At 53.1% G+C, this 19,993-nt stretch overlaps 1 protein-coding gene across 1 annotated transcript; it reads left to right on the plus strand.

Moving 5' to 3' along the window:
- The first annotated feature begins 1,157 nt into the window (after positions 1 to 1,157).
- Positions 1,158 to 17,530, plus strand: CTSD (cathepsin D). Its single transcript, XM_071762206.1, has 9 exons — positions 1,158 to 1,498; positions 2,316 to 2,472; positions 4,720 to 4,843; positions 6,360 to 6,478; positions 10,282 to 10,481; positions 11,619 to 11,741; positions 12,900 to 13,044; positions 13,982 to 14,080; positions 14,730 to 17,530. The coding sequence occupies exons 1-9, from the start codon at positions 1,431 to 1,433 to the stop codon at positions 14,889 to 14,891; spliced, it is 1,197 nt and encodes a 398-aa protein (XP_071618307.1). The 5' UTR covers positions 1,158 to 1,430; the 3' UTR covers positions 14,892 to 17,530.
- The last annotated feature ends 2,463 nt before the right edge of the window (positions 17,531 to 19,993 follow it).

The raw sequence follows: 19,993 nt of genomic DNA on the forward strand, positions 1-19,993 counted from the left end.
AAGAGGGATGGTGGGCAGAGACCCAGGGCAGAAGCACCCCCTAAAAACCCTCAGCATAAGGGGGATGGTGGGCACAGAACCAGGACAGAAGTCCACCCTAAAAACCCTCAGCACAAGAGGGATGGTGGGAGCAGACCCAGGGCTAAAGCACCCCCTAAAAACCCTCAGCACAGGGGGGGATGGTGGGCACAGCTCCAGGACAGCAGGATGCTGCATGAGGCCATGGGAGTATAGAAGAGGTTGAAGGAGGAAGGATGGGGAGGAGATGGAAGGAGCAAGATGCCACCAACATGACTCAGCAATTTTTCCAGAAGTTGCATGACCACGAAGGAGGTGAACAAGGGACAGGGACAGGCACCCCACCACAAAGTCTGGGATCCCCCACCCTGGCAATGCCCTGCTGGTCCCATGGGCCCCTGCTCTCCTGTCCCTAAGGGTGGGCACAGGCAGGAGGAGAAAACAAACCTAACCCTTAGGATCTGGAAGGGACACCATACGAACATCTGACTTATTTTTTATTTTCTATTTTTTTCCCCAGTTGGTCTCATGTCTCTCTCATCAGAGAGAACTCAGACAGAGATGAGCTCCATCCCAATCCACCAGGGTGTCACCTCTAAACCCTTTGCCACCCCAAGGCTGTCTCAGAGCCCATCTTGGTGCACCCCATGCTCAGCCCCACACCCTGCCAGGTGTCCCCCCTGCCACCAGCATCATCCCCAATGGCTGGGGGTGGCCACGATGGCATTTCAAGGGGACTTGGCACCCCCCAGCCCCTCTCACACAAGGTGTGGATGTGCCCACCAGGACGTGCCCACCTCCCCCAAAATAACACAGCCCGGAGCACCAAGTCCCCTTCAAACCGGGGGTGTCCCGGGGACCAGGGAGGAGAACGGGTCCCGGGCTGCGGCCACCCCTGCGGTCACCCCCCCCCCCGCCCTGGTGACAGCGGGGAGAAGCCAGAAAACCTGGAAAGAAGAGAAAAACAGCCAAGGGAAAGGAAGCTTAAGGAGGGAAAAAAAACCAAAAAAAACCACCCTAAGAAAACAAAAAGAAAAGCGAGCACGGGGTGCGGGCGGGCACCTCGTGATGCCGCTCCTGGTGTTTATTCCCCTTTTCCCGGAGGCTGAGTCACGGCCCCAGGCTCCGGGGGTCAGCCCTGGGGCCCCCGAGCTGGCGGGGCGGGGCGGTACCGCCGGTCCCGCTCTGGTTCCGCCCCGGCCCGGCCCGGCCCGGCCTCACGTGACGCCGGCGGTGCAATTTTAGGCCGTCAGGTGACGGCAGAAAAGCCCCGGAGAGGCTCTGCCGCCGCGCTACAAAAACGGGAGAGGCAGAGGGGCCCCGGCGTTCGCGGCCTTCATAGGAGGGACCCCCCTTTCCCCCCCCCCAACCCACCTCCCCCCGGCCCCGCAGCAGCCACCGCCGCCATCGCCATGAATCCCCGCGGCCTCCTCCTCCTCTGCCTCCTCCTGCTGCTGGGGCCCTGCGCTGCCATCATCAGGTGAGCCCGGGGAGGGTCCTGGGGGTCTGGCTGAGCCCTCACACCCCCCTCGGAATAGGGAGGGGAAGGGGGGCTCAGGGGCTGCCGCACGGGTGGGCTGCGGGCTCGGCTGGCAGGCACCCCCCCAGCCTGCTGAACGCGGAGGGGAGAAGGGTTGGGACCCCCCCTCAGCCACCCCCCAGGTGGGGGTTCGGGGCTTGGAGGGGGGGGTCCTGCCCCTGCTGCTGCTCCGTGGTCAGCTTTGGTGGTCCCCTATTACCCCCAGTCCCCCCCGTGAACTTTGGTGGTCCCCTAATAGCCCCCCTTGGTGAGCTTCAGTGGTCCCCAATACCCCCCCCTTTGGTGAACTTTGGTGGTCCCCTAATAGCCCCCCTTGGTGAGCTTCAGTGGTCCCCAATACCCCCCCCTTGGTGAACTTTGGTGGTCCCCTAATAGCCCCCTCCCGCTGAGTTCTGGTGGTCCCCTAATCCCACTCCCTGGTGAGCTTTGGTCGTCCCCTAATCCCCCCCCTCCCATGAACTTTGGTGGTCCCCTAGTACCCCCCTTGGTGAGCCCCCTATCCCCCCCCCGGTGAGTTTTGGTCCCCTAATCCCCCTCCTGTTGAGTTTTGGTGGTCCCCTAATGCCCCTCCCGTTGAGTTTTGGTGGTCCCCCAATTCCCCCCTAAATCCTCCACGCCCTGGCTTTGGGAGGAACACCACAGGTGGCAGAGCACGGGGGGGGGGACCGAAGTGTTGGGGGTCCCCTGGTTCCAGTGGAGCTGTGCTGCTGCCCCCCACCCCCAAAATTAACAGGTGGGTTCTCTCCTTCCCCCCCAGGATCCCCCTGACCAAGTTCCCCTCTATGAGGAGGGTCCTGAGTGAGGTGGGCAGTGAGATCCCCGACATGAACGCCCTCACCCAGCTCCTCAAGTTCAAGCTGGGCTTCTCCGAGGTGTCCGAGCCCACTCCAGAGCTCCTGAAGAACTACATGGATGTGAGTAACCCCAGCTTGCTGCCCACCCCCCTGCTGGGTGGCTGTCACTTTGGGGGTGCCCCTCCCAGGGGGGTGGTGAGAAATGCCAGCCTTGCCCTCCAGAGGGAGGGAGGAGGAGGAGGAGGAGGAGGGGGACATGTTGATCCTCTAGGAGACATTTTATGCCCCCCCATGGCTTGGTGGGTGGTTGCCAAAAGTTGTGTCCCATTATTGTTAAACTAAAAATACAATAATTACAATGATAAACTGCCTGCTGCGACCCAGGCAGGAGCTTTGCAGCTTCTGTAACCCATTTCCTTTCCCCTTTGTCACTGATTAATGGGGGCTTGCTTGCTTGTGTGGCTCCTAGCATCTTTTTGGCCCTTTTGGGCTCCACTGGCATAAAAATTGTACTCCATTCCTTGAGGCATTGGAGGATAAAAGAGAGAGAGCAGAGGGGGAAGGGACTGAGCACCAGCTTGCTATGGGACTGAGGATGCAGGACCCTTCCTCTCATTATCCTTCATCTTCTCCATGGCCTTGGGAAGAGCCACTCTGCACCTTCTCAGGAGCTTAGGGAGCAAAGGGACCCTCGTGGTGAAGCAGCAATGAAAGGAGAAGCCAGATCAAACACGTGAAGTTTGCCCTTGCCCAGCTCCTGGACACGTGGGGTTTCCTATTTCTGAGTTCTCCACTGGGTACCCTCATGGCTTTTAGTGGGGGAGGATGTGAGTGCTGGGCCAGAGGAGTAAAGCTGGAGCCAGATATCTGGGCATTAATTCAGGATATTCTCCTCTGCTCCCCTTCCCTAGGGAGGAAGCCACCTCTTGTCACCCAGCCAGCACTGTCCTGCCAGGGCTGTGTTGGGGAGGGCCACCAGGGTTTTAATTGGCAGTGCTGAAAGCCAGGGTGCTGGGGATTGCACCACAGCCTTTCCTCTTGTGCCTACTGCTCAGGGAAGGGCCCTGCTCCCTTGTCACCTTGTCACAGGGGGAACAGCCCAACCTGCAGCAGGAGATAAGGGACCACTGGGTCCCTCCTGGCCTGGCCAACAATGTTCTTGCTGCCAAAGGAGCTGTTGGGAGGAAAGGCACAACCTCCCCTAGACTGCCTTGTATGGTCCCCAGCAGCCCCTGGGACCCCCCTCATGGGATTTATGGGGCCCTTATACCCAGGGCTGATTTTTCAAACCCCAGCAATAGTTACAGAATCACTGAAAGCAAATGCTGCCTCCTCACTGTGGCTAATTGCAATGGATTATTAATTACTCATCAAGGAACCCTTGCAAACTAAGCCCACAGGAGGTGAGCAGCTTTGGTAATCCTGTTTTCTTGCCCTCCCCCTTCCACTCTTCTTAATTAAGCACATGGAGGGGTTTGGAAAGGCCACTGGCTGACTTCCCTTCCTGGCAGAGGTGTCTCCAGGGTCCTGATCCAGCTGCTTGCCAGGTGTGGTACAGCTCTCTGCACCTTTGGGAGGGCTGGGGAGAAATGGGTCTGTCTGGCACCTGTTGAGCACTCCCCATTCATTCTCTCCCCTCGAGGGATGCCCTGCAAACATCTCAGCTGCTCAGGTTTCTTCCAGACCCAGCAGAGAAGCACTCACAGGGCAGAGGGATATCTACAGGGACTTCTCCCAAACTCTCACCTCACAGCCCTTAAATCCCTCTCTGGCAGTGCTGCTGAAGCCCTTTTCTCCCTCCAGCTCCTCCAAAGTCTTTTTAACACCCCCAGATGGGCATCTGGTTATTCTTCTCCAGCCCAGTAGCTCTCCCAGTCCCCACACCAAAAAGCCCCAGTGGCTTTCCCCACACCTGCAGTGGGCAGAGCTTCTGCATCCTACAACTTTTGTGTTCCTCTGCAAACCTGCCAGCAAAGCAGCTTCCCAGTCAGTTTCAGCTTTTCAATAATGCAGGTCTGGCTTCCTCCCATCTCTTCCCTCTAGTGAGCAGCATGCCAGCCTGCAGGCTGCCCTCCTCTCTCCTTGCCCTGTTTCCCTGCCCTGAAAGTCCTCCCCCGCAAGTCCTCATCCTGTTTCTCCTCCTCAATTTATCCTTTTCCCACCCACTGAAATGAGCTGTGAACACCAAAGGGGAACCTCCCTTCCAGAGGACAGGGCTGGGAGCCTGGCCCTGCCAAAAATGAGAGGAGAGCAGTGTCTAAATAAGAAGCTGGTCCCCTTTTTTCAGTCTTAGAAGACTTTTTTTGGTCTTTAATCCCTGCTTTTAGCAGTCACCTCTACTCACAGCTCCCTTCTTTTTCTTTGCAGGCCCAGTATTATGGTGAGATTGGTATTGGGACACCCCCACAGAAGTTCACTGTGGTCTTTGACACTGGCTCCTCCAACCTCTGGGTGCCATCTGTGCACTGTCATCTCCTGGACATTGCCTGCTGTAAGTGTCACCAGTGCCAGCCACAGTTCAGCAGCTTTTCCCTTGCCTTCAAAATGCAGCTCCTGGCATTTCAAGAGGAGAAACTGAGGCAGCAGTGTGAAAAGGGCTTGCCAGGAGCTGATGAGCTCTTTAGGGTCAGAGCTGGAAACAGGGACCCCAACCTCCTTCATACAGCCTTCAGTTCTCCCTTCCTGGTTTTTTTCAGACCTTCCTCAATTGCCTCAGCCATGCAGCCAAGGAGCAGCATCACAGGTTGTGATGTTTCTCCCCAAATTATAGACTGACACTGCTCTTGCCCCATTGCGCAAGGCTGGTAACAAAAAAAAAAAAAAAAAAAAAATCAGCCTCTTGCCAAATCTGATACAAACTGTCCTAGTTTCTGGTTTATTGCTGCATGGAGCATGTGTCTGCATGTTTATGGATTTATAATTAACAAGAGCCAGGTAGACACATTAAGATAAGAATGTCTTAGGACTACAAGGGTTTTTTTTTTATCTCTGTGGAGTTTCCATGCAAGTTGGAGGTGTCAAACCCAGCTGTGGCAAAATGCCATTTAAAATCTGCTGGCTGTGCTGCTTAATCAGAGCAGAGAAACCTGTAGAGCCAACAAATGCAACTATGAAAGATGGCCTGCAGTGCTTGTTGGGGGTAGGCAGAAAATCTGGACTTCTTGGATGGTCCTGTAGCACCCAGAGAGGAGACAGACCACTTTTCTTGCCTCTGAAATGAGATTCAGGACACCAGCAGGGTGCTGAGGTCCAGACTTCATCTTATCCTGGGGGTGTCTAGCAGGCAGCTGATTTCCCAGGCCAGCAGTGAGGATGTTCCTGGGACTGGAGGACACATTTTATGAGTATGCAATGAGCCTAAGCTCCTGCCAGGTGAGGATCCAGACTGCTCTGCCAGGAAGTCCCCATCTAGCATGTTGGTTTCCCTAGGGCTTGGCTGTCTGTCTGCCCCATTCAATAAGCAGCTGTGGAGCTGGTCTGAAAAGGAGTTCACTACCAACTTGTGACTTGGGAGGAATCTGTGGAGGAGGAGCCTGCCCCACCATAAAATGAGAGATCTTACAGTTCTCAACCTTTCCAAGGAGAAAAGCAGCTTGGACCAAGGGAAAGTCTTTCTCCTCTGCACATAAAAGAATATTTTGAGCCTGCTCTGTGCAGAAATGACCATTCATGCCCAGAGCTGGCTCTGTTCACAGCCATCCTGGTTCTCTGTGGCATGGGGGTTATGTTTCGGCCTGCTGTCTAATGCCACAGCAGCCATGTAACCTTGAGGCTCTTAATACCTGGGAGCCAAATCCGATTTAACAGCCAGATTGGATCTCCCCACCTAATTCCCCAGACATTGGAAATGCTTTGTTGAGCAGCCTGAGGTTGGCATTTGCTGGGCCCTCACCTTCACACTGAGTGTTGGTACAGATGTGCCAAAGGGTATGGGGTTGAATACTGGGGAGCCTTTGCTACCCAGGAGAACTGATGTGTGTTTCCTTGTGTCCCCTCCCTGCCTGCAGTGCTGCACCATAAGTATGATGCTTCCAAATCCAGCACCTACGTGGAGAATGGCACTGAGTTTGCCATCCACTATGGCACAGGGAGCCTCTCTGGGTACCTCAGCCAGGACACTGTCACGGTGAGTAACAACTGTCCTCACCTTGAGCTGCCCCACTGTGCTCTCAGCAGAGTGCTCAGAGCTGTTTGCTTTCAAGGAGTTGTGCTTCTGGAGTGTCCCAACCCCATCAAGAGTGCTCCAGTGTTGTATTTCCAAGTGCTCTGATACAAAGTGGTGGTGATGGCTGAGGAGGTAATGATGACTAAGGCAGGCAGAGAAGGGGGAAGGGATTAATCAGGAGCTCAGCAGCCTAGGAGTGGCTACCACGTGCCTGGTGCCCTGCAGACCTGGGATCTGGCCATCCCTTCAACCCTCTTCCCCCTGAGCCCAGAGATTTCCCAGCCCAAGTGCAGATCAGCACTGCTGTGCTGGTGGTCCCCAGCTTATTCCTGGCTGATAGCCAGGCTAGGCAGCTGCCCAGACCCCCCCATCCTGGTCTGCTGATGAGAGAAGTGCTTCTGTCTGCAAAGGTTGTGTATTGCCTGGGGAGCATTCCCCAGCAGCATTCAGAGCTCAGCTTGAGGTCGTGGAGTTGCTGGTGATGGCTTTTCCCTGTTTTCCCTTTTGGTGAGCAAAGGCTGAGGTTGCTGCCCTGGAGAAGGTGAGCATCCTTCTGCAGCTGCCTCCCAGGGACAGATGCTCCTGAGAGTTTTCCAGCCACTGAACAGCAGTGGTGCCTCTGCTCCCAGATTACTTGGTCTCTTGGCAAGCCAGAAGAGCATATGTTTGCTTCATGGGGGAGAAGGAGCTTGGCAAAGCAAAAGTTTTGAGTAAACACATAAATCTTGGGATTTCTGTGTTAGGTTCTGCTGAAAAGGATTGGCTTACCAGTTTCACCAGGATCAAAAAAAAATATCCAAGAGGAGCCCAAAGTGGGTGGTTCATACAAGGAGCACTCTGTAGCCTGTCCTTAGAGCAGGAAAATTTCAGGCTAGCCTGGAATCACCAGCCATTGCCTCTCTGCTGTGCCCAAACCTCAGGCTGGGTGCAGGACCCTCTTTGAGGGGAAGAGCTTTTGATGGGCTTGGTGAATCCTGACAAGAAGTGCAGACAGGGCTGTGGGGGAGAGTCTTGGTGGGCTGCCAGCAGCTTTGCACCTCTGGTTTTGTCCTCTGCCTCCTGCAGCTCAAGTTTTGTCTCGTGCCATTTATTTCCTGCATCCCTCAGTTTGCTTAGGAACACTCTGCCTTCCCACAGCTCTTGCCAAATGAAGGCACCCTGTACATAGCATTAATGGATTCTCTTGCATTAGATTTGCAAAATACAGATGGAGTTGGCAGCAGCATCTGCATTTGTCCCAGTAATGTAGCAGGGCAGTGAGGCAAACAGTGAACTTCATTATCCTGTGAGAGTGTGGGCTGGTTTAGGCACTTTCAGGCTTAATTCAGGGGCTGAAGTCAGTCAGAAGAAAACTGCAGGGTTTTTTTTTTTTTTTTGATTGTTTGTAATTATCACCCTAATACCTGCTTGATAATTAGCTCTCCACTTTCCAGCAGCTCAGAGGAAGGATTTTGTGCCTGAGTTTGTTTGGGAAGTGGGGATGGCTCTTGGCAGCCAGCATGGCTTCCAGCACTGAATTTGGGCAGAAGCAAGAGAAACCTCAGGTGTGAGAAGCCTGAACAGTGTCACACTTGCAGTATGCAGGATGATGGGCAACTCAGAGGGTCCAGGACCTTCAGCTTGGACACCAAGATGGTTCTTTTAAAGCACAACATCCTATAGGCAAGCTCTCAGTTGGGTGTAGTCTGGAATTACAGCCACTGAAAGAGTCTTCAGAGTGATCCTCTCAGTTCCAGCTGTCCTGATGGGTAGAAGCAGCCTGTGGTTCTGAAATCTGACCAAAAATTGTTGGTTGGCAGGTGGCCCAGAGTCTTTCAGCCTGAATTTGAGAGAGTGGTGAGCTCATGTTGAATATCCTCTCTCCTTCTGTGGGGGAATGATACCTCGTAACTCTGCACACCTCAGTACTGCTCAATTTCCAAAGAGCAGCAGATTCAGTCAGCCCACTGCTGCTCAGGCATCTCAGCCTTTTAGCACAGCCTGACCTTGGGATGTCCTTCAAGGACAGCAGAGGACGCATCACTGGCTCCTGAGGAGCTGCCATGCAGGTACAACAGGAGATGCCACTCCTCACATCTCCTCTGTGGCTCTGCAGAAGGGGGTCCATGTGTCCTGGTACCAAACTGTGCCCCTGAGGCTCTCCCCTCTGGTCTGTGGTTGGCACTTGGGTGCTCAGCTGAGGCTGCTAACAAGGAGGTTGGGGGAGCTGGGGGCTGCTGACACCCATCTGCAAAATGCTGGAGGGTGGTGGTCACCACCAGGAGCCACCCACTAGTAATGATTTTTGGTCACTTCATGTCTGGGCAGGAGCCAGCTTAGGGACACAGCTGAAGGATCTGTCACCTGGTACCAGTGCCCTGCTAAAGATGCTCCTGGGTTTCAGTCCTGCTGATGTCCACGAGTGGGCAGGGACTGCTGAGACCCCACCTCTGGGACCTTCCTCCTTCTTGGGATGGGCAACTGGAGCAATATTCCAACAAACCTGGTGCTCAGTTTGATCAGTCTGGTGCATTTTGGGTTGGCTTGGGTTTGTGTGGTTTTTTTTTTTTTTAATGGAAGCCTCTGAGCTGCTGCAGGAGGAACTGTGCTGAGTGGCAGAGGGGTGGCTTTTATAAACCTGCAACCCAGAGCTGTGGCTACTGCCAGTTGCTGGGAGCTGAGTTGCCCCACATCCTGCCCTGGGGCTTTGAGCTTTTGCAAGGCTCGATCACCCTTTCCTAACATAAGGTTCTGATACCATTAAAACCACAGCCACCCATCCCAGCCTTGCCCAGTCTGCCCCTAGGGGGATATTAATAATGCACAGGGATCGTTAGCTGCTGGCAGGTAGCAGAGCCCAGCTTTTTACTCCAGCCTGGTTCAGAGCTGCAGGCTGAGAAGCTGAAATTGTCCTAGCACGGATGCTGCAATTGTCCCATGGTCAGCCAGAAGCTTGGAAACCTCCTGAACTGCTGAAGCCAGGAGCCAGCAGATAGGTTCTGCTCCCTGTCACAGCCTCCTTCCTGCTCTGTCCCCTTCTTTCTGGGGATCTGCACTTGCTGGGCATTCAGCTTTCCAGCAGGGAACTCCTCCAGTCCTTCTTGTGGCTGCTGAGAGAGGTGACCTTTGCATTCATGGGACTCCACTTGCTATTTTTGTGCTTCAGGCTCAACTTTGCTTTCCTCCTAGGGTCTTCTCCCCTCCCACGGGAGGTCTTTGCAGGCTAAAGGGGCTTCCAAGAGATTCAGTGACATCCTGGGGATGTTCCTTAGGTAGGAGAGATCAGAGGGGTCAGTGGCAGAGGTGAGAGGGATTTGGCCTCTCTGTTGGAGTTGGGTGCAGCACCCGAGGAGGGAGGACACAGATGACTTAAGGAGGGTGGGGAAGAGGATTAAAGGTGCAGCACAAGAGCTTTCCAGACTGAGAGGAGGATAGGAGAAGGGGGTGGAGGGGTGACAAAGCATTATTGGGCCCTCTGTGCTGAAATAGGAGTTGCTGCAGAACGCTATGGTCAATGCTGGGACCCAGCAGGAGGCTGAAAGTGCTGAACGAGGTGGGCAAAGAGGGGTTCTGGGCTTTGCAGGGGCTCAGGAGGTGGCACTGTGTGGTCACAGTGGCCTGACCCTCCCCTGAGAGGGGTGGCACCGGGGTGTCTGGTGTCTGCAGCTGCCTTCCTAAGCAAGGCTGAAAGCAGGAGGAGTGTGGCAGGGAGATCCTCTTTCCACCCTGCTCCCTTGAGTGGGTTTTCTTTACAATCTGCTTTTTCCCTCCCCATCTCTCCTCAGCTTGGGAACTTGAAAATCAAGAACCAGATCTTTGGGGAGGCTGTGAAGCAGCCAGGCATCACCTTCATTGCTGCCAAGTTCGATGGCATCCTGGGCATGGCATTCCCAAGGATCTCTGTGGACAAGGTCACCCCTTTCTTCGATAACATCATGCAGCAGAAGCTGATAGAGAAAAACATCTTCTCCTTCTACCTGAACAGGTAGTGTTGGGTTTGGTGGCAGAGCTTAGCAGAGCATTTGTCTGCCTCTCAGTAGCACCTCTTGCCATGTGCCAGCACTAATGGGGGAGATCTTGGCAAAGTCTCCTTGCTGGAGCAGTCAGGCCCAAATCTCCTCTGTTTACTGCTTTGGAGGAAGAAGGGAGATAGAAATGCAGCTGTTTTACTGATACAAAACAGGGTAGATTAGCTACCAGATTTCTTAACTGATGTAAGGACAGAGGATGTATCTGGAGGAAAAGGAAATAAAAAAAAGCAGGGTTGTGATCATAAGATTGCACTCTGCTGGTGCAGTCCCTGCTAGGGGCATAAACACAGCCCCAGCCTGTTCCCAAAATCCACGAGCCATGTGGCCAGCAGTGTCAAGCCCTGAGCAAGCATGCTTAGCACCAGTCATCACTCATGAGGGAGCCAACATTTCCTCAACCCCCAGGAAATCCCACACAGCTCGTAGCACCTTCCCACCCACTGCTGCTCCCTCCAGGAGACCCCATCCTCCTCCTGGCACCAGAGGGGAGAATGAACTATTTCAGCCCAAAAAGTAGCACACTGGAGTGGGGAGGGCAGAGAGCACTGCTGCTGGCAGCTCAAGTACCAGCCCTCCCCCAGCACCATATTTCTTCCCATCTGCTGAGCAGCAGGCTGTTATCTGACAGTAACCTTGAGGATTCAGCTCTGAGGCTGCTGGCAGACATGGAGTTGGGTGCAGATAACCTAAAGCTGCATCAGTCCTGTCCAGCCCTGCACGGGTGCTTGTTACAAGCTGATAATTCAGGGGATCCCTGTGTCAGTGCTCAGTTCCCCTTTGCTCTCCCCTTCTCTGCAAATTTCTCCAGCTGTCCATGTGAAAGCACAAAGCAAAAAGCTGCAGATGCTTCCAATGGGCTGAAATATTCTCATTTCCTCAGCCTGTCTCATAATATCTGTCTTCATACTGACATAGCACAATGTAAGCCACCTGTCTCCAATCCTGCTAATGCCAGACTTCACCACCAAGCACCCTGGCATGTGTTTTGGGGGGGGGAGGGGGGAATGCAGAGGGGGTTGTTCTCACCCTGCCTCTGGTGTTCAAAGGTTTGGGTTTATTGTTTGTTTGTTGGTTTATTTGGTTTTTTTCAGAGACCCCACTGCTCAGCCTGGTGGAGAGCTGCTCCTGGGAGGGACAGACCCCAAGTATTACAGTGGGGAATTCAGCTGGGTCAATGTCACACGCAAGGCTTACTGGCAGGTCCACATGGACGCGTGAGTCTCCCCTCCACCTCACTGCATGCCTGGGGACACCTCACACCCAGGCTTGGGCTGAGACCCTCCTTGAAAAAGAATCTTCCTCTGTCCCTGCAAAATGTAGCTGAAAAGCCCACCCTAAGCCTGGGTCATTTCTTGCTGGGAGGGAAGGAGAGGCAGCAAACGGGTGTTCTGCAAAACCCTTCCCTCTTGTTTAGTTTGCCCCTTGCTGTGTCCCTGCAAATCCCACCCTAAGCCTGGGTCATTTGTTGCTGGGAGGGAAGGAGAGGCAGCAAATGGATGTTCTGCAAAATCCTTCCCTCTTGTTTACAGTTTGCCCCTTGCTGTATCCCTGCACAGTGGGGAAAAAAAGCTGGAGTGCCTTCCTTGCAGTCGGGGCGAGCCCCACAGCTTAAACCCCATCTTTCCTCAGCTCTCTGCGAGACCTGAGCTGCGTGGCTGCCTTGCAGAAAGCTCTGGAGGAGCAGGATGAGGCCCCAGGAAGGCAGCCCTTGAGTGAAGGGCAGGGTGCAGCAATCAGCACACATTGTTGGAGGAGAGAGGGGCTGAGCTGCCGGCCCGCCAGCCCCACGCTCTATTCTGAGCTCTCCCACGTGACGGGAACTTAAAAGCAGCCTGTGATCAGAGAGTGTCCTTTTCCCAGGGATCACATCTCTCCCTGGTGCAGGGTTTTAGTTCTCATCTTCCCTCAGCCCTGCTGTGCTGGCAAAGTGTTGGTGAGCCCTTGGCTGGAAGGCTTTGTCTGCACTGCTGCAGAACGCGGTGAGGAACCTGAGCAGCTTCCCTTGCCCCTGGTCCCCTCAGCTCTCACCCACCCCTTCAGCCTCTTCTGCAGCAGCACAGCTCACACGAGTCCCTGGGGCAGCACCCTGAGCTTGCCCAGTGCCTGGTGGTGTTCAGCAGGCAACAATCTGGCCCTGCAGAAGGGCAGTAACACACCAAGGCACCTGCTCTGTCGGGAGCAGACGAGGGCTCTGTGGGGAGCCAGGGGCTCTGAGCACTAAGCTGGTGTTAAATTAAATTGAATTAAATTGCACCAGGATTTCTGAGTGCCTGTCCTTCCTCTGTGTCTGTTGCAGCCCCCCAGCCATCTTCAGTTCTTTGCCTGCCCCTGTTTTTGCTGAGAGGCCTCTAAGGTTTGCCTTCTCTCCCCAGGGTGGATGTTGCCAATGGGCTGACACTCTGCAAAGGGGGCTGTGAGGCCATCGTGGACACTGGGACCTCACTCATCACGGGTCCCACCAAGGAAGTGAAGGAGCTGCAGACAGCCATTGGTGCAAAACCCCTCATCAAAGGCCAGGTGAGGCTGGGCAGGAAAGCAGAGGTCCATGGCCATTGTAGTGTCTGCTCTGATGCCCTGTTTTACACCCAGATGCTTCCAGATACCTCTTCTGCTCCCTCTGCTCTCCCTTCTCAGCACAGCAGGGATCCTTCCATCTTTTGACTCTGGGTAGCATTCAGCACCCTGCTCGTGCTTCAGTAAAGAGCAAAAGTCCTGTGAACTCCAGGAGGTTTTGGGTCTTCTCTGCCACCTGTCTCTGGGAGGCAGAGGAAGAGGAGCAAGCTGCAGCTGAGGTCAAGGATTCACATTAACATGAGTCTAGGGGCACTTGGATCCAAATATATTTAATTAAAATTACAACCCCTCCCTGTGAAGTTTTTGACCATCCTAGCTAATCTCACCAGGTTATCTTTTCTCCCTGAAATTGGGGAGGAACAGGGATTATAAGAATCCTCTAGGAAGGATGCTCTTCCCTCCAACCCCTCCCAGATGACACGAGGACTTGTAGGGTTTTCCTGCAGTATAAGGAGGCCCCATGCTACAGTAACAACTGGCTTAGACCTGTCACCCTTCCCAAAACACCACTGTTAATTAAACCACTTTTGTCACTTTACTACACCAGGAGTCCCTGTCTGTGTCTCCAGGCTCTTTTCAGTCCCATCTCCCTCTCCTGGGACAGGAGCCCCCAGCTCTGCTGGACCAAGTGTAGGGCTCAGCCAAAAGCTGAACCCAGCATCCTGTGGCTTCATCCCTATCTCTAAAACCCTCTGTCCCCTCAGCTTGCAGCCCTGGGCAGGGAGCAGCCTCCTCACCCTCTTTTGCACCCTGAGATGAGCAGTGTTTTTGGGGGGAAACCACAGTAAAGATGTGGTTGTGGCTGGGGGCAGACTGTGCCTTTTCCTGAGAGGGTGGGAGCTGCCATCTAAGTCTAAAACCTTTTCTGTTTCTCTTTCAGTATGTGATCCCCTGTGATAAGGTGTCTTCTCTGCCTGTCATCACCCTCACACTAGGAGGGAAGCCCTACCAGCTCACTGGAGAGCAGTATGTCTTCAAGGTGTGTACAGGCAGCTTTTGGGAGCCTCACATTTCTCCCCCAGGGCCCAACTTTTGCCTTCTCCAGTCAAACCTCAAATCCAAAATGCACAAGCAGCAAAAGCAAGGTTGGAGCTGGCACTTGGGTGGGGGGGAAAGGCTGAAAGACTGGGGTGACAGCACTGGCTGATGGGTGCAGGCAACCTCACCAGAGTCCTGCAGGGAAGAGCCCTCCTGTATGATGCTCATGAGGAACAGGAGGATGGGAGAGAAAGGTCAGGCAGGGAGCTGCACCACAAACATTTTGCCCTTTCTGTCTGGCTTCTGGTGCTGTGAAGCCAGCCTTGTCATAGCAGTGGCCACCAGGCTGGCATTTAAGCCATCCAAGTCAACTTGCAAGGACCATCTTTAGCAGCATTTCAACAACAGCTCTAATTAAGAGTTGTGTGGGCTGGGAGGTTCAGCTTTACTTGGTGTTTTGCTGTGTAAGGGCTTGGGGTGGAGGAGCTGGATTTGGAGCTGTGGGAGCAGCCAGTTGGGAATTATTTTTGCAAGCTGTGGAGCTGAGGCTGGGAGAGGCTGAAGGAAAACTGGGACTGGCAGAGCTGAGGCTGGGAGGTTGAGGGAAGGAGAGAACCTCCTCAGACTGAAGCTCTCCCTCTTTTCCCTAGGTTACTGTCCAAGGAGAGACCATCTGCCTGAGTGGCTTTTCAGGCCTGGACATCCCACCCCCTGGGGGCCCACTCTGGATCCTGGGAGATGTCTTCATTGGCCCCTACTACACTGTCTTTGACAGGGATAATGACTCTGTTGGCTTTGCCAAATGTGTTTAAGAGCCTGACCCCCACTGCCTCTGCCACACACACACATACACACACACACTTCCACAGGAGCTGTAGAGAAAGATTTCCAGGATTAGAAACCCAGTGAGTGGAAATGGGAAAGAGAAAAAAAAAAAAAAAAAAACAAAAAAAAAAAAAGATAAGAGGGGAAAAAAAAAAAAATGGAACTAGGTTTAAAATTACATGGGAAATAGTCATTAGTGCCCTGCTAGCTAATTTTCCTCCTCCTTTCAGTAAGTGGTGCTGGGAGGTCTCTAGGTGACAACTCTAGCTGGAGTAACCCCTTGCTTTACTGCTAGGTCTTTGTTTTTAAGAATGATTCTCAGAACTGAAGAAAACCCTCTCAGATTCCACAGCCCTGGTGTCCTCCCTGAGGAGGCAGCTGGCTGGAGCCAGCCCCAGCAGCTCTGCTCCTGCAGAGAGGCTGTGTGGCTGCTCTTGGGTTTGGGCTTCTGCACCAGGGAAGAGGGCCAGGGAAGGCTGCCCAGCATCTTCCTGACTCCCTGCTTTTCCTCTGAGGAAGTGGGGAAGCAGAAGAGAGGGGGGAGTCTGTCTCCTTCACCCTTCCATGATGAGTTGAGGCAGCAACCTCTAGGTCATTGCTCAACAGGTTTGTGCTGATCCTAGGAGAACAAATCCCAGGTGGATTGCAGTAGTGTGCCCAGAGGTTGAGTTTCAGAGCCTGAGGGCTTTGAGTGCTGTGTGCTTGGGCTGTGGTGGCACCAGTGGGAGAGTGTGGGGCATGATTTCCACATGCCTGGCCTAACAAGGCAGGGATTTGTAGGGGAGCTCCAGCCAGGGGTACTTTTCAGGGAGTAAGAATGTAAAGGGGGTCAAGATAAGATTTAATAGAGGCCACTTCAGTTCATGGCCTGAAGGCTTTCTGCTCAGCAAAGCCACTTGATGCAGATTCTCTCAAGTTCAGAGAACTTCTCCTGGGTTCCACAAACCACAGATCTTCTCAGCTTCATCTGCAGCCAGTGACTTGAGAGTAATGTTTCCAAAAGCAACTGATTTACAGTCTGAAATCATGCTGATCAAACCCATAGGTGTTTGTCAGCCATGTGAAACCTTTTGGAAACATTATTCACAGCCCTTTTGAACTGCCCAAAACTCAAGAGACAGTTGGCAGAGCCAGCAAGCCTCCCAGGCTGGAGGATGCCATGGCAGCTGCTGGATTTGCATTCCCTTCCCTGCTGCCCTGTCCCGAAATCCAGCTGCCTTTAACACCCTCCTTACCTGCTTTGCACCTTACTAACTCTGCTGAGAGCTCTGTTCATGTTCACTCCATGTTGCAGGCAGAGTGAGGCACAGTCATGCTTTGGAGATGAGGTAGCTGTGCTCACAGCTCCTCCTGGAGAGCCAAGATCTGCACACAGGGAGCCTCTTGCACTGGGCTGGTGTCAGTAGGCAAACACTGGTGGAGCTGGGAGGACCATAAAGTGAGTTTTAAGCAGCACTGGAAAGCAGAAGGGGGTCTGCCAAGACTCCTTGTTTTCCCAGCATGCTGGATCAGGTCCAGCAGCAGGTGAGGGGGGGCCAGAAGACCAGCCCACCACCCGTGGTGACCTCAGACCAGGCAAAGCAGAGGGTAAAATCCTGGCTCACCAAAAGTCACTGGTGATCCTGCCAGCAGTACTAGCACAGGAAACTCCTCAAAAATGTCTTTGGGCAGTGGGTGAGTAGCTGGTTATGCAGAGTCTAATGCATTTGCATCATCCCCAGATTTGAATTCACCACAAGCATCAGGGGAATGCGTGGGGAGGAGGTCCCAGGGTGAGCTGGGGGAGGATGGTGAGCACACAGCCTGTGTCTCCTGTCCCCACCTTCTGCAGCTGATGAGTTTGGCTTCAGAACCATGGCTCACACCTTGGAGAGGCTTGGCAGGGGCAGTGGGGAATAGTCCTGGGCACACTTCTGATGCCTGTCTTGCCCCTGCACCCCTGGATGCCACAAATGCTGCTCCCAAAGCTTCTGCTTGTAGGCTTCACCTGCAACCCTGCATCTGGACGCCTGAGGACATCTGTTGCAACCTGGCAAAAGAACAGTAGCATGTTACCAAAACAACCACCAAACCACATCAATAGATTCTCCAAAATCAGCAGATACTCCAGCACCTCTCCAGGGAGCCCTGGTTTCACCCCCAGAGCTCCTCCAAGTCCTGCTGCAGGATTTCTGCAGCCCAGAGATGGAGACAGCCTCTTGGGTACCCTCTGACCAGGTCTGATGGGAAGGGGAAGCTTGGCATGGAGCTGGCTGAACATCTTTGGCATCAGATTGAAGTGGGACGTTGAGCACAGCCCAGGAACAAGGCACTGGGTCATGGTTCTGGGCATGCAATGCCTTATGCTGCCATAGCCTCCATGGGAAGGCAAGGCTGGGCTGATGGATGTCTGGCTTCAGGCAGGAGACTGCACAGCCCAAAATGATGCCCTGAGTGATACCTTAGGATAAGCTGGAGGAGCAGTTCATTGTAGTCTATCCTGAATGGGTCTCCTCCCCTTTTATTTGCATTTTTAAACCAAACTCTTAACTGTGTGACTGTGTTTTTTTAAAAAACTTTAATTTGCTGTCAGAATTACTGTCTCATCATAGAAAATTGAAATGAAAATACAGTATTTCCCCCTGAATTCTGAGAGTGGTCTTTCCTCAAGAGCAGGTTGAGATGCCAGTCTCTTGGTGTCCAGTGATTGTGTCTCCTTGACCTGCTGGGTCAGTGGGTGTGGGTGCCCACTCAAGTGGACCCATATGTGTTTCAGAAAGGCCCCATCCCTTCTCTCTGGTAAAAAGAAATAAATGAACGTGTCATCCTCCTCAGGATGACCTGACAGTGTCACCTGCCTGAGCCAGCACCACTAGGGTAGCTTCCAGCATCTCTCCCACCCAAAACCTTCTCCTGGGGCCACATCTCCCTGGCTGACTGTTGCCAAGGGTGCTCCTTAGAACAAGCTTCTGCTCGACCTGGGACATCGAGTGGTCCTGTAACAGCTAGAGCATGGCTCTAGGTTCTAAGTCCAACCCAAAGCCTACTGGGACGTGGAGTTTATGACCCTGGTGATGAAGAACATGAGGTGTTGGGTTTTTTTTTTTTCAAAATGTAGGGGGAAAAAATGCATCCCTCTTGCCTGGCTGTGCAGTTTTTAGTCCTAGTGCTGCTGTGCAGGAGGGACAGAGTGATGCAGAATGAAGGCCCCGTGTGCCAGGTGGAAGATAAGAGCTAATCCCTGCTCTGAAAAAAGCATCATCTACATAAGCAAGACGCAGTCAAGTTCCATCCCATTTTCTGAGCACGGATCTAAGCGCACAGAGAACTCAACTCATTTCCTGGCTGGCACATCCCAAGCCTCTGTTCCCCCAGGATGCTTTAGTGCCCTGATCAGCTGTTCTCCTACCTTAAAGAGATGGATTTAACCCAGAAGGGCTGGCTTTGTCCTGAAAAGCAATCATGCAGCTCACCGTTCCTCAATAGCCCAAGGGGAGAACAAATCCAGGAACAGGAGGGCATTGTTTCTGCTGGGGGGACTGTCCCTCACCCTTTATTCCTGCCATGACCACAGAACCTTCTGTCTCAGTGAGGACAATCACAGGCTTGATCTTGGCCAAGAGACAGAGAAACCAAGAGCTAAGATTATCCAGCCACATTTCTCCAGCAGGGAGCAGAGCACCCCCCACCCCACCAGCCCCCTGCACACCCCTCTCCAGCCTCTTTTGCCCAGCAAATCCTCAGCTTTCCACCAGGCCCCCAGATTCACTGCACTGGCTCTGCAGAACTCCAGGCACATGACAGCTGGATAGCTCACTCTATTAAATGTCTCCAGCGATGCAAAGAAGATAAAATTTTTCACTCTGTGTCCTCTTGAGTCGTCGGGCACTTGGCCCTGACCCTGTCCTCATGGGCTTCATCCTTCTCTGGATGCCCTCTGCTCAGGGCTTGGTGAAAAGCCCACTCAGAGAAGGATGTGCCCAAGGAGAGGGAGGATGAGCCCCCTTGTTTATGGAGCTGATTTACTCATCTGGTTGGCACAGCAATTTGCTGCTTCGGGAAACTATTTTTATTCACCATCAGTGACGAAGAACACAGTTTTGGGGGCTGGTGGCTTTTTCTGCTCTTTCTTGGGTTTATTTTTAGGTTCCTCTGGGAGGGAAAAGAAGTGGAGTGCAGACTGCAAGCTTAGAGGACAGGAGACCGAGATCAGGGGAGAGTGGGGAGATGGGATTTACCCCTCTGGTCTTCAGGCCACTTTACTCCTTATGGGGCTTAGGAATACACTGAGGAATTTTGTAGGGGGATTCAGGAGGTTTGGGGCTTTCTCCTTCAGAAAAATGCAAGGGTAGGTCCTGCAAATGGTTCTCCAGAGAGCTGGAGTAGGATTTGAGATGGAAAGACTTTCTCACGAGTCTTAGAGCACTTGATTGTGCTACAGCCCACATGGCTGTAACACGATTACAAGAGAATTGCTTTGGGGCAGGAAACATCTTTCTCTTCCATTCATCCCATGCTTAGCACAAGGGAATGCAGGCCTTGATGCCACAGGAATACAGGAGATTATTCATACTCACCCCAGCTTTTATTTGAAAGGGAAGTGTCCTGGACCTTATGGTTGAGGGCTTGCCAGGACTTACCATTTAAAGGTCAAGACTGACCTTCAAAGATTCCCAGAAAACAGGAGTGTTAAAATAATGCAGAATATCGAGGGGGTTTGATTCCTTGTGACATTTTTTCAAGCTAGTTCCCTAATTCTGAAGGGTCACATGAATGGGTTTTGAACCAGTGGCCCTGCAGTTGTGGTCCCCAGTAACAAACCTCTCAGTGCTCACTGTTAGCATTGAGAAAAAAAATTAATTACCAACCCAAAGGCCCCAAAGTGCTCTGCAAACAGCAGAGTTGACCTGGCAGAGAAGAGAAAAAGCAGGCATCCAACCTCCCTGACCTTTCAATCCTTTCACACCAGGGAATGCACCCACCTCCCTTGGTCCCACATCCCCCTACACCACCCTGCTGCCTCCTCTGGCCTTCTCTTACCCCCTCTTTGGCCTTTTTCTCTGCTCACTCTCCATCCCTGCCTAGCATCAGGAAGAGGAGTAGTCATACC

Source organism: Heliangelus exortis, chromosome 18 (genome assembly GCF_036169615.1).
Source record: "Heliangelus exortis chromosome 18, bHelExo1.hap1, whole genome shotgun sequence".
Lineage (NCBI taxonomy): Eukaryota > Metazoa > Chordata > Aves > Apodiformes > Trochilidae > Heliangelus > Heliangelus exortis.